This window comes from Anopheles stephensi, chromosome 2 (assembly GCF_013141755.1).
Source record: "Anopheles stephensi strain Indian chromosome 2, UCI_ANSTEP_V1.0, whole genome shotgun sequence".
Classification (NCBI taxonomy): Eukaryota; Metazoa; Arthropoda; class Insecta; order Diptera; family Culicidae; genus Anopheles; species Anopheles stephensi.
In genome coordinates, this window is record NC_050202.1 from 34,081,710 (window position 1) to 34,095,185 (window position 13,476).

At 54.3% G+C, this 13,476-nt stretch overlaps 1 protein-coding gene across 1 annotated transcript; it reads right to left on the reverse strand.

The window, feature by feature from the left end:
* Window positions 1–9,379: 9,379 nt before the first annotated feature.
* On the reverse strand, window positions 9,380–12,078 carry LOC118507634. Its single transcript, XM_036046358.1, has 3 exons — window positions 11,876–12,078; window positions 9,789–11,785; window positions 9,380–9,600 (listed from the first exon to the last, which is right to left on the reverse strand). The coding sequence occupies exons 1-3, from the start codon at window positions 12,076–12,078 to the stop codon at window positions 9,380–9,382; spliced, it is 2,421 nt and encodes an 806-aa protein (XP_035902251.1).
* Window positions 12,079–13,476: the final 1,398 nt, after the last annotated feature.

The following is a 13,476-nucleotide window of genomic DNA, read 5'->3' on the forward strand; positions in this document are numbered from 1 at the left end:
GCCGTGCCCGGCTCTCCCGGTCTCTCCGACGTTTTCCTTGGGGTTGGCTTGGGTGCCCCTGGCGAGCTCCGTAATGATGACAGCTTTCCTGGTGACAACTCCAGGTGCGTCATCACAACGCGTGGAGACAATCTCCGCTTCTTAGGTTTAATGGTTTCGGGGACCACGTCCACCCATCACTCGCCTCCTCCGACATGGCTACGCTGGCCGGTTCGTCGCCTTGCTCAGCGTTGTGTTCGCTAGACGTTTGCGCCTGGCCGGTCTGCAGCCCGCATGCGTCTTTATGGCACTTTATATGCACAGTGCGGAGCTTTCGGTTCGTGTCTGCGGAGAAACTTCCGCTAGTGCCCCATAGATGGCGCTTGTGGCATTAGGGGGGGGGGGGGATTCTCCCTGGACAGCAACCGATGTTGTTGTGATGACCGATGTTGTGCCCACTGTCCAGTTGTCAGATGAAGAACACGTACACACTTCACACGCACTCACCGACACTGACAAGCCCCAACGTGCTAAGTTCACGTGCCCTTAGCACGTGGTAACTGCTTGCCGGTTTAACGCACTTTTTCACACTTTAACAGCACTGAATTTTTTCCTGCTTTGGGGGTAATGTTTATAGCACTGTTTTACACTCCTGTCCGTAATTTTTTCCTGTCGTAACTGCGGCTGCGGGCTCCCCTTCAACCGCACCGAAAGGGAGCGCTTCGCTCGCGCGCACTCACGACACCGCGCACGCACCCATTGCGGCCACACGCACCGGGGCTCGACGCAATGTTTGTGTGCTGTTTTTACAATTTCTCCACTATTTTTTCACCAAAATTCACCACGTTGGCGTACAATATTTGTTCGCGAACGTTTTGACCACACTTGGCACGAATTTTAGGTAAATTTTCTCGGAAGCACTGTAAAAATCAAGGAGCTCACGGAAAGGCGTCCGCTCGCTTCCTTTGACAGTTCGCCTGTGCTGTGGCAACCCTTGTTGATGCAAAACTGCTTGGTTTTGCCGCGTGGTGGGTGGGGGGCACCCTCCTGGACAACTCCCCCCAAGAAACGGTACCGCTATCTCCTCTCCTTCCACGGGAAAACTCGGGAAAACCGTCGCCGGGGGGGGGGGGTTCCGCTGTGGGGGGCTGTTGGTAGGTGATGGGGGGGCGAGGTGGCCACTTCTGGATTCCCCTCCTCGAGACACGTCGATGGGGGGGGTCGCACGCCCAGATCGGTGGACCGGCCACCTGGGACGCCAAAAATCGGCCAGAGGGCCCCCTTTGGAGGGGTGTAAAAACGGCGTCGGTTAACTCCGATCGCCACCAAACTTTCACGGAACGTTTTTTTCACTAAGACGTACAATTCACTATACGGCAGCTTCCGCATAGGTCCTGAGCTGGCCGAGTTATTCACTGTTCAATTTTGAAACTTTGAAACGTCACCACTTCCAGTACTGTTTCATTTCCGGCACTTGCGCTCCGACGGCGCGCCTCTTTTGCACTATCACCATCACTATCAAATTCGTTTAGAATTCAAGAAGTTATTCACGAAATACGTCGCTCCGAAAAAATCCCCCAATTTTCCGAATTTTCCGGAAAAAATCGGTGGAGGGGGGGGGGGGTGGGTCTCAGCTCGAGAACACAAAAAACTGACACTCAAGCTCGATTTTCCACCGATTTTCCACACACAAAATTTTTCATACAGAGCTTCGCTAATACACGTCTGCTCGGTTCGGCTGTCCGATCGCCTCTACAAGGACAACTGGTTTTTTTGCAGAACGGGTTTTTTTTTATTCATTTGAATTAATGCGCGTGCCTGCAAGTCGGCAACATCCTCTGCGTGCTGCGCGTTGCCCTGGGATGCTATGGCTGCCCGCTCGTCTTCCCAGGCCAATCGAGGTCCGAACACAAAAAACTGACACTCAAGCTCGATTTTCCACCGATTTTCCACACACAAAATTTTTCATACAGAGCTTCGCTAATACACGTCTGCTCGGTTCGGCTGTCCGATCGCCTCTACAAGGACAACTGGTTTTTTTGCAGAACGGGTTTTTTTTTATTCATTTGAATTAATGCGCGTGCCTGCAAGTCGGCAACATCCTCTGCGTGCTGCGCGTTGCCCTGGGATGCTATGGCTGCCCGCTCGTCTTCCCAGGCTTGCTGAAGTGGAGCCGTTATCTGCTTAGCAGCTTTGCTCATGCGGCTCCAGCTCTCGGCGTCGCGCAATAGATGCTGCTGGAGGTTTTCCGGTCGGACGGGGACCGTGCTTCCCTCGCCAAGAAGCTGCTGACGGACTTCAGCAAAACTCGGGCACTCAAACACCGTATGCTCCACGGTCTCTGGAACTCCGCTACACCACTGGCAGTCAGGGGACGATGTGAAGCCATTGTGACACAGGTAGTCCCGGAAGAAGCCGTGTCCCGAGAGGACCTGGCACAAATGGAACGAGACATCTCCATGCTTCCTTGACTGCCAGTTGCTGATGTTGGGTAGCACGCGGTGCGCCCAACGTGTGTACCGGCTGGTGTCGGCTTGCGCATCCCACTGCTGCTGCCATTCTTCGATGGTGGCCTGTCGCTCCTGCTTGCGGATGTTCGCCGTCGTGTCAGTGTGATCGGCGGCACTCAGTCGCTGGTAGACCCGAACGTCCTCTTCCACCAGCAGGCATATAGGGGTCAAACCAGCCAAGAGTGTGGCAGTCTCGTATCTCACGGTGCAGAATGCCCGTGCCACCCTCAGTGCCATCTTTCGCTGGACACGCTCCAGCAAACGACATGGCTTCTGTTTCCTCAGCTCATTGCTCCAAACTGGTGCTGCATAGCGCATAACGGACTCGGACACCGAAGCTAGCAGCTTCGCTTTGGACGCCCTTGGTCCGCTATGGTTTCGCAGCAACCTGGATGTGGCGTCGGCGATCTTCCCAGCCTTTTCGGTGACCTCCTTGACGTGCGGCAGCCACGACAGCTTGTCTTGGAGGGTTACGCCGAGATAGCGGATCGAGCGGGTCGAGGTGATATCTGCATCGCCTACTCGGACGGTGATCCGCGTTGGTGCCTTGGTGCTGGAAATGACCACCATTTCCGTTTTCGCCTGTGCCAGCTCAAGATGGTGTTTAGCCATCCACTCCATCACTCCTGTGATGGCCTCTTCCGCAGCAGCTTTAACCGTCTCTGGGGTTGTGCCTGGGACCAGCAGCACCAGATCATCGGCATACCCCAGGATCTCGGCATCGGACGGCAGGGCGATGTCCAGCACACCATCGTACATCGTGTTCCACAGGGTGGGGCCTAGGATAGACCCCTGTGGTACCCCTGCCGTGACAGAACGCACTACCGGGCCATCAGAGGTTTCATATACCAGCTCCCGATCCTGGAAGTAGCTGTGTATGATGCATTGTAGGCCGGCGGGAACACCTTTCGTCTGCAGCGCAGTGGCGATGGCCTGCCAGCTGGCCGTGTTGAACGCGTTCCTGACGTCTAGTGCAGCTACTAGCAGGAACCGTTTGTCGCGTCGGTTCGTGCGCCCGAACAACATCACACACTGGCTGGCCTCGACAACCCTCTGAATCGCACCGATGGTCAAGCGCCCCCTGTGGAAGCCATACTGCCGGTCCGACAGTCGCGGTGATTCTGGATCTTCGAGAAATTCGTGCAGCCTGTTCAGGATCAAGCGCTCAAGCACCTTGCCCAGTGCATCCAACATACACAGGGGTCGGTACGAGCTGCTCAATCCTGATCCGCAGCATGTACTGCGCATTCGCCTTGCGGCTGAGCGTAAGTCGCAGCAGCGACTTGCTGGTGCGGCGGCCCAGTACAACGTGGTCCTTCAACGGCTTGTACCGCTCGTCAGTCCTGACTGCCGTTTGCACCAGCAACAAAAGGCTCTCCCAATCCTGGCCTTCGTTGGGCGACACATCGATAAGCTCGGGCTTGGCCGACTTTCGCTGCTGTGATAGGTGCTGCTGTGGGCGCTGTTGCTGCTGGCGTTGCTGCTGCTGCTGCTGGTGCTGCTGCTTCTTACGCTGCTGCTGCTGCTGCTGCTGCTAGTTCCGCTCCTTCCCCGGGAAAATTGCGAAAAACCGTGGAAAAACCGGTTTTCCAGCTCCGAGGGGGGGGGGGTGTTGGTGTGTGGGAGCGGGGCGGGGTGATGTGCGTTGGCTTTGTCTCACCAAGACGCGTAACTGGATGCCCCACTTGCCTAGGTCCGGAGAATGTTGTGGCAAGGGGGGTGCCCGGAAAAACCCTATTTTCCTTGCTTCGGGATGAGTACAAGGCGCTGCCTCTTCCACGCTGCAGGAAACGTGCCGTTAACGTGGCAGTCCTGATACAGCGCCGTGAAAACAGAGGCGAGACAGAACGATGAGATATCTGGCTCCGAACACGTTCTTCTCCGCAATGTCGATCAACTCCTGGAACGAGTTCCGCTTGCTGGCCTTTATCGCCTTCCCCAGCTCCGCCCTCGCTGTGCGGTGTTGTGCTGCGGCGATGCTGCGCACTTGAAGGTCGCTGGTCTGCTGCATTCGATCACGCGCGCGTTCGCAATTCTCTCGCAGCAGCCTGAGCAGCGGCGTCCACCAGAACAGGTCGCGATGGGGGTCACTGTGCGACGTTGTGACCCGCTGCATCGTCTTGTCACACGCGGCGAGCATGATCTCAACCATGCGTTCGTGACTGACCGCCCGTTCTGGGAACCGCTCGTCCAGCAGCGTCGAGAGGAAGGCTCGCTGCGAGAACTGCGTCGCCTTGTACCGCCGACCCGCGTGTCGGATGCGCTCCTGTTGTCTTCTCCGTGGTGGTGTACGCTCGTTTGCTACAGGAACCGTGGTGCCAACAGCGTACGTGATGTATCGGTGGTCAGAGTGCGAGTACTCTGCGCACACATTCCACGTTCCTGGTTGTGCGACGGATGATGTCGCAAACGCCACATCTACAATGCTCGCTGTTGCCGCTCCATTGCCGTCAAAGGTGCTCATCGTGCCCTGGTTAAGCGTTACCAGGTCTAGCTGTTGGATGGCAATGTGCAGCTCTTCCCCCCTCTCGGTGTTACGCACGCTTCCCCATTCCACGTGCCAGGCGTTGAAGTCGCCGGCTATGACGACGTGTGAGTGGGAAAGCTCTTCAAGCTCTACCGCTTCGCGCTTGAACTCGTCGGTGGGCTCACGAGGTGGGGCGTAGCAGCTGAGGAATGTGGTGTCACCTATCTCGGCAGCGACGAGTCCAGGCGTGTTGCTGCACCAAATCCTCTGGAGGAGAAGCGACCCAGTTGCGACGATGGCTAGCTGCTTCGAGGAGTCGAAAGCCCATCGACCGTTGTTGGCAGGCGGTCGGTACAGCTCCGACAACAACAACACGTCCACTTTCTTCTCTCGGGCAGTCTGAAGGGCGATGTCCTGGGCCCTCTCCCCTCTGCCCAAGTTCACTTGCAAAACACGCAACTGTGGGGTCATTGCGGGGCCGACCGAGCGCAGTCAGGGTGTCCAATTGTGTGTGGACCACCGCACTTTATGCACTTTGTCGGGGAAGTGCAGGACTTCGCCATGTGCCCTACCACGCCGCAGCGTATGCACATGTTCTGCAGGTCGTCGGGTGAACGGCAGTCATGGGCCCTACGACCTAGCTCGAGGCAGTGATAGCAGCACACACGCTCTCGAGGGGTCGGTGGCACGGCTCTGAATTTTCTCACGCAAAAGCCCAGCTTGATCTTGGTGCACTCAAGCTCCTTTGCGAACTTCGTTGGCAGTCGCACGTACGCGCGCTGGGTACCATCAGCCATCTTCGTCATGGTGGTGGAGACGATACCCGCTCCCGACTCGAACTTGCTGTCGAGCAGCAAAGTGAGGTCCTCCTCTCGGGCTAGCGGGTCGACGTCATAGATTACAACTGACTCCATTTCTGTGACATGTCGGCACACTCCAGCACTGCCCACGATGGCTCGGACCTGCTGCAGCATGTACTGCGCATTCGCCTTGCGGCTGAGCGTAAGTCGCAGCAGCGACTTGCTGGTGCGGCGGCCCAGTACAACGTGGTCCTTCAACGGCTTGTACCGCTCGTCAGTCCTGACTGCCGTTTGCACCAGCAACAAAAGGCTCTCCCAATCCTGGCCTTCGTTGGGCGACACATCGATAAGCTCGGGCTTGGCCGACTTTCGCTGCTGTGATAGGTGCTGCTGTGGGCGCTGTTGCTGCTGGCGTTGCTGCTGCTGCTGCTGGTGCTGCTGCTTCTTACGCTGCTGCTGCTGCTGCTGCTGCTAGTTCCGCTCCTTCCCCGGGAAAATTGCGAAAAACCGTGGAAAAACCGGTTTTCCAGCTCCGAGGGGGGGGGGGGGGGGGGTGTTGGTGGGTGGGAGCGGGGCGGGGTGATGTGCGTTGGCTTTGTCTCACCAAGACGCGTAACTGGATGCCCCACTTGCCTAGGTCCGGAGAATGTTGTGGCAAGGGGGGTGCCCGGAAAAACCCTATTTTCCAGGGTGTTGGGGGGAGACGGTCGCAGGAGGGTATTCCTCGAGGTAATCGGGCAACTTTCCCCTAATATACTCCTATCGGGAAACGCACCGTTTTCCCGCTATGGCCGGAAAATTCCCCTCCGCACAACTCCGCCGGATGTTCCGAAGACGTGACTCCCGTTCTTCCCCGGGAAATATTGGGAAAACCTACGATGGAGGGGGTTTTCCTGCTCAGAAGGGTGGTGGCGCGGTTTCCTGGCGACCCTCGCACGATTGTACTGTTTCCCGAATTTTCCGGCCACTATTAAGAAGCGTCAGCTTGTGCTGAAATAATTTCCAGCCCTGGGGGGGGGGGGGAGTGGGTGGCTGGGAAAATATCCAACGGTGTGGAAAATTCTCTCTGAATTTTCACTTCGCACCTCACTATCACTCAAAATTTTCCTCGCAACTCTCTTGTTTTTTGTTGCGATAAGCATTAAATTTGTTCTGAGTAGGTTCTTTTCCTCGTAGGGCCCATCACTAGTCCAGTTGTGAAATTTTGCCCATCACTACTCCATATGTCAAAAACTGTTGCCGGATTTTGTCACCGATTTTTTCATTTTATTTTTCTCACTTTTTCGCCGTTTTGAAACCGATTTCGATGCGATTTGTTGCGCACAGTCGCTAGATTGCACTTTGCACGCATCTTTTAAGATCCCACTTGGACGTATCCGTCGAAAATTGACCAAGAAACATGAGATCTGGTCCGAGGTGTCAAGTCAACCTGTCACTTTCCAAACTTTTAAACGCTCTATTTTCGGCATAAATCCACCAATTCTTCTTCTTCTTACTCGGAAGGAATCTTTTTACACTTTTTTCGGGGCGGAAATCGCCGGCATCCCCCGTTTTTCACCTGCGATCACCTATTTGGCACCCTGTCTATCGTTTCCGCTGAAAACCGCATCGAAAACGTTTCACCATAGCCCCCAAAAAAAGCAAAAAACTCCTCCCATACAAAATGTATGAAGGATTGTTTACACTATATTTTTGTGAGTTTCTCACCTAATTTCCTCACCAGCAATAAAAAAAATGCGAGTGGATTCTTTAGTATACTTTACTATATTCTGCGAAACTAAAAATTCGTCCGCTTGGCCCGCTGGTCAGGATCAAAAAGAAAGATCCTTTCCTCGTTCTATCTGGTTGTCACGCCAGACCACGTCATCCTTCGCTTCGGGTCCGTCCGCCGATGTCGTCCGAAGCAACGCGCCCCCTCGTGGCCGGTAGCACAAGCTGACAAAAGGCGCGCGTGCCGTCCTCCAATGATCGCGTCGTTACCATAAAGTGACAGTCCACCAGTCGTTTTGCTGTGCTAAACGATAACCTTTTGCGCGACGTTTAGCGTGACCAGCTTAACCACCGGCCTCTCCAGCGTTGTCCCGCGTGCTGTCCTTACGACGACCCGACGAATGATTCCATCTCGAGACGGAATGACACTTTCCACCCTTCCTCTCGGCCAACAGTTCCGCGGGTTGTTTTCGTCAACGATAATAACGACATCTCCGGGTTGGATCGGTTTATGTGGTTCAAACCATTTCGTCCTTCTTGTCAGGGTTGGCAGGTACGATTTTACCCACTTCTTCCAGTAGCCATTCATCCTGGCCTGCACAGCTTTCCAATTCTGCTGCAAGGCCGCGGGAGAATCGTCATGCGGAACCAAAGGTTTCGTCCCTGCGGAAGATCCTAACAAGAAATGGTTTGGGGTTAACGGCTCATCATCCTCACCATCGACCGGAACGTGGGTAAGCGGGCGAGAATTCAGCATATTCTCTACTTCGATGAGCGCTGCTGTCAGTACCGCGTCCGTGGGGTGCCTCTCCTTCAGGGTGCGAGTCAGCATCCGTTTAACCGATTGAATCATTCTCTCCCATGATCCACCGAAATGGGGAGCTGCCGGGGGGTTGAACTTCCACGTTGGGTCGGGCGGACCGAACTCGCTGAGGATCGCCGAGTTAACCCGTTCAGCTGCCTCTCTGAGTTCCCGATCAGCGCCAACAAAATTAGTACCTCGGTCGGAGATGATCTCGATCGGCGTCCCACGACGCGCCATGAAGCTGCGAATCGCCATCAGACAGTCACTGGTAGACAGTGACCGCACCACCTCAATGTGGATCGCTCGAACCGTCAAGCATGTAAACAAAACGCCCCAACGTTTTTCCGTCTTCCGTCCGTTCGCAACTATCATAGGGCCGAAGTAGTCTATTCCCGTGTATGAGAAGGGCCTCATATATCCAGCAAGACGCGCAGCTGGCAGTTCACACATCTGCGGCGAAACCGGACGAGCGTACAGCAACATACACATGTTGCACTGTAGACGTACGTGTCTGCACACCGACCGAAGAGCTGGAATATCGAATCGTTGTCTCACTTCGTTGACCACAGTTTCTTGGCTCCCGTGCTTGTAGCGGCGATGGACGTCGTCGACGATTAACTCTGTTACGCGATGTCTTCTCGGTAGCAGGATAGGTCGCTTTGTCGCCGGATCCACGACACGGCAACGGTCAATCCGGCCACTCAATCTCAGGATACCATCTTCGTCCATATAAGGGTTCCGCTTGAACAGCACACTGCTTCTGGGTATCAGGTTCTTCCACGAAGGCGCTGCGGGTGTCTCCCGGTGCATTTGAAGTAGGGCGTATTCCTCCGGAAATGCATTTCTCTGCACATCCCTTATGACGACTCGTTCAGCTTCCTGGATTTCCTCGCGAGTGAGAGGACCTATCGATCTCGGTTTGTTATTGAATATCAGGTTTACATACCGACGGACATAGGCAATGGTCCGAACAAGGCGAGTCCAGCGTGAAAACCGTTCGTAGGATATGAACGTGTTGTGTACAGCGTGAGCGCCAACAAGCATTCTCTTCTTCCGTAATTCTTTTGTGGTTCCCGATGGTGTTCTGAAGGGGACGTTCCACTCCGTTTCAGGTATGTGCAGTTTCAGGTATGTCCAACCATCGGTTGGAAGCGAGATGATGTTTTAGGTTGGTCCACTGCGTCGCTTCATCGGCTACATTCAGCTTGGTTGGAAGCCACCTCCAATCGTCAACAGTAGTTGTCTCCAGAACTTCTGCAACCATGTGAGCGACGAAAATAGAGTACTTACGATGGTCCGCATTTATCCAGTCTATGACGTCAGTCGAGTCTGTCAAAAAATAGTAACGATGAATTTCATGTCGATGAGCACTCTGTATCGACGAGGCTAATCTGCATCCCATCACGGCAGCCTGCAACTCTAGTTTTGGAACGGATAAATATTTAAGCGGAGCTACTCTTGCTTTTGCCCCAACCAAAGCCACCTCTATTTTGCCATCAAACTCGAAACCACCTCACCTCTATTTTTTTTTGCCCCCTGCGGTTCTGCATTGGTGTCGCCCCATCGCCATAGAAAACGCTGGCTGTGCACGTCGTCACCGTCAATCTGTACCTGGTGGTACATCTCGCGAATGTCAGCCGCCACCGCGATCCTACACTCGCGAAAACGAAACAACACGGTTTGTAGCGGTGTCAGCAGATCTGGTCCGGTCAGCAACTTCTTGTTAAGCGAGACACCCTTCACTTCAGCCGCTGCGTCCCAAACCAAGCGGATTTTATTTGGCTTGTTAGGGTTAGTAACAGGAAACACAGGTAGGTACCACTTCCTGGGATAAAACACCTTCAGCTCGTCCGTTCCTAGTTGCCTGACATAACCTTTCGCCAAATACTCCCTGAGGATTCGGTTTACGTTGTCGGCGAGATTCGGATCTCGTTGCATTTTCCGCTCGAGACACTCCATCCTTGATGCAGCCATGTGACGGTTTTCCGGTATAAAAATGTTGTCACTCCGCCATAGCAAACTGGTTGCGTACCGCCCATCGATGTGCCTCGTGTTGCCTTGCAGGATCGCCAGCGCTCGTTGATCTTCCTTCGAAAGCGACAGCTGCTTGGCGGGACCGTAACCGTCGACCTCAAAATACGCTGCCATCATACGATCTGCCCTTGAGATGGCTCCTTGGCAATCGCAGATGTGGTAGCTTGACTCTGGCTGCACTAAATTTGAACCGTAATCGTAGTCTGTGCACTTACCAAATATGAGCCATCCCAATCGCGTCTTGGTAGCTGTCGGTTGTCTCGCACTTCCTTCTATCGTTTTCAGAGGTCTCGTCAGCCTATACTGGTCGATGCCTATCAACAGGCGTGGAGAAGCACTTTCATATGACTGTGCTGAAATCGTCGCGAGATGCGCGAACTTGCGTTTTAGCTCTTCTGTATCGACCGTCTGTCTAGGGAGTGAAAGCCGGCTAACCGTCCGCACATCGGTCATCGAGTAAACAGGCGCCTTTTCTTCGACACAAGACACCTGCACTGTCACTCTCTGCGACTCGTGTTCATCACGTTTCTGGCCAGCACTGTACAGCAGACATAGCGGATCGAGAGTACCGGAAACTCCTCGCTCTCTTGCAAGCTCCTGCTCCATCAGCGTCACCGTCGACCCCTCGTCTAGCAACGCGTGGGTGTAAACCGGACCGCTCTTCCCATGAAGCATCACCGGAACGTATCGCAACAGCATACTGTCTGTTCTCGTACCATGATGATTAATTTCAACCGGTCGCTCCTCACTGGTGGTACGATGTAATTTGCGGTGATGTTTAGCCACACATCCTTGCAGACCGCATTCAACACGTACCGAGCACGGGCCGTAGTGCTTTCCTAAGCAACGTTTACACAGTTTTAAGCTGCGTACCTTTTCCCATCTGGCTGAAACACTAAGCTGGTTAAAAACTATACACTCACCAACCGCCACACACGTGTCCTTATTGCACACCGCACATGCTCGATTTCTGCTGGACTGGGTTACATGCGTTTCCACATGTTGCGCGTGAACCTGTCGTGTTGTCGTCTTCTTCTTCGGCTGGGGGGGAGTTACCGCCATCGCTCCATCCGTCGCCTCTTGAATCCATGCACCAAAGTCGTTCAGCGTAACACCTTTCAGCTGCCGCCTGTGCATTCCCCAGCTCCATCGTAGAAACGCGGGCATCCGGTCCAACAGCTCTTGAAGCAACGCTGCATCGTACAGCCTCTCGGACGCTCCTTTCGTCTTGACGGTCGCACAAATCTCTGCTACCAGCTCACCGTACTCGATAAAGCTATCTAGGCAATCTGGTTTCAGCGCCGGTGCTTCGCGTATCTGCTCGAGGAGCGAGTTAACGAGAACGTCCGCTCTGCCGTAGGACTTTTCCAATGCTTCCATAATTTGATCCAAATTATCCGCGTTGCGTAGGCGGCTTTGCACCATGCGTAGCGCTTTTCCTCGCAACGCACCTTGCAGGCGAAGAATGTTTTCGTCATCGCTGAATCCGAATGTGCGCGTCGATCGTTTAAAGGTTGACAGAAATAGCGGCCATTCATCGGGATCCCCAGCGAATGAAGGGAGTTCTCACCGGACAGCCTGACGGGCAGCTATTTGGCTCTGGCTTAGTTCACCATCATCGGTAACCGTAATCCGCTTAGCCGTTGAGCAAGGAAGCGGTTTATCCGGAGAAAACGTGGTCCGCCCGCGGTCCTCACGGAGCCGTACCACTTCAGCTTCCTTTTCTCGTAACGCCTTCAGCACGTCGTCCGTTTTGGCTCTCAGAGCCTCCATCTCTCTCTTCATCCTCGCTATTTCTTCCTCCTTAGCAATCCCGAGCTTACATTTCATATCGCACTCCGCGCACCACCACGCCCTGGTTTCTATCACTTTGTCCACATTCGCGCACTTTTGGTGGAAAAACTTATCGCAAAAGTCACACTGGATCGAATCGCCTTGCGTTACCACTTTCTCACAAGTCGCACACGTAAACTCCGAGATTTCGGCACCACTCTGCTCCATTTCAAATTACGCGTTTCGGATCCTTTGTGTGGATTGTGGTTATGTATGCTTGTGTGTGTATACTTCTTACCGAGTCCTTTAGGTTAAGTGATTGCCACGTGGTTTGGAAGTAATGCAAAGGCGAACCGAATTTGCACGGCTCGTGTTACTTTTACTGGACAATTACTAGACAAAATTACAGGTGTGAGTTTTTACGCTTTTTGACGAATTTTTAGAATGTTGCGAATTGCAACGCCTGACCAGCAATAAAAAAAGGCGGGTGGATTCTTTATTATACTTTACTTTATTTTGCGAAACTAAAAATTCGTCCGCTTGGCCCGCTGGTCAGGATCAAAAAGAAAGATCCTTTCCTCGTTCTATCTGGTTGTCACGCCAGACCACGTAATCCTTCGCTTCGGGTCCGTCCGCCGATGTCGTCCGAAGCAACGCGCCCCCTCGTGGCCGGTAGCACAAGCTGACAAAAGGCGCGCGTGCCGTCCTCCAATGATCGCGTCGTTACCATAAAGTGACACCCTGCTCCAATCTGCGGCGTGTGCGATGTCGCCGAACTCGCAGATGATTCTTCCTCCCTTGCCGCGATCTCCTGCTAGGAAAGTAGGCGGCCGTCCGGATGTCGTGGAGGTGGCTGTTCGCCAAGGGCCGCACGCCTCTCGGATGCTCTGAGATTCCGCTCCTCGTTTCGCCGATCGTATCGCTCATGAACTATCCGCTGGTGCGCTTTATCCAGCCGCACCGCGGCCTCACGCATCTCCACGCTCGCACTTGTGGCTCGTTCAACGTACCAATCCTGCTGCAACGCTGTAGTGATGCGCTTGGCCGCCTCGCAAACGCGACTCCAGTGCTGTTGGTCTTTCAGCAGGTATTGCTGGATGTTATCCGGAGTCACCGCCACCACCAGCCCATCCTCCAGCAGCTCACCACGAACTTCCGCAAACTGCGGGCAGCTGAAGAAGGCGTGCTCCGCCGTTTCCGGCACTCCCGGACATATCACACAGTCAGGTGTTGGCGACAGATGTTTGATGTGGAGGTAGTCATGAAAGAAACCGTGGCCCGACAGCAGCTGGGCCAGGTGAAACGTCATTTCACCGCGGCGTCGGCCCTTCCATGACCCCATGTCCGGGAGTACTCGGTGGGTCCACCTTGTAAAGCGGCTTGTGGGCTCCAGCTCAT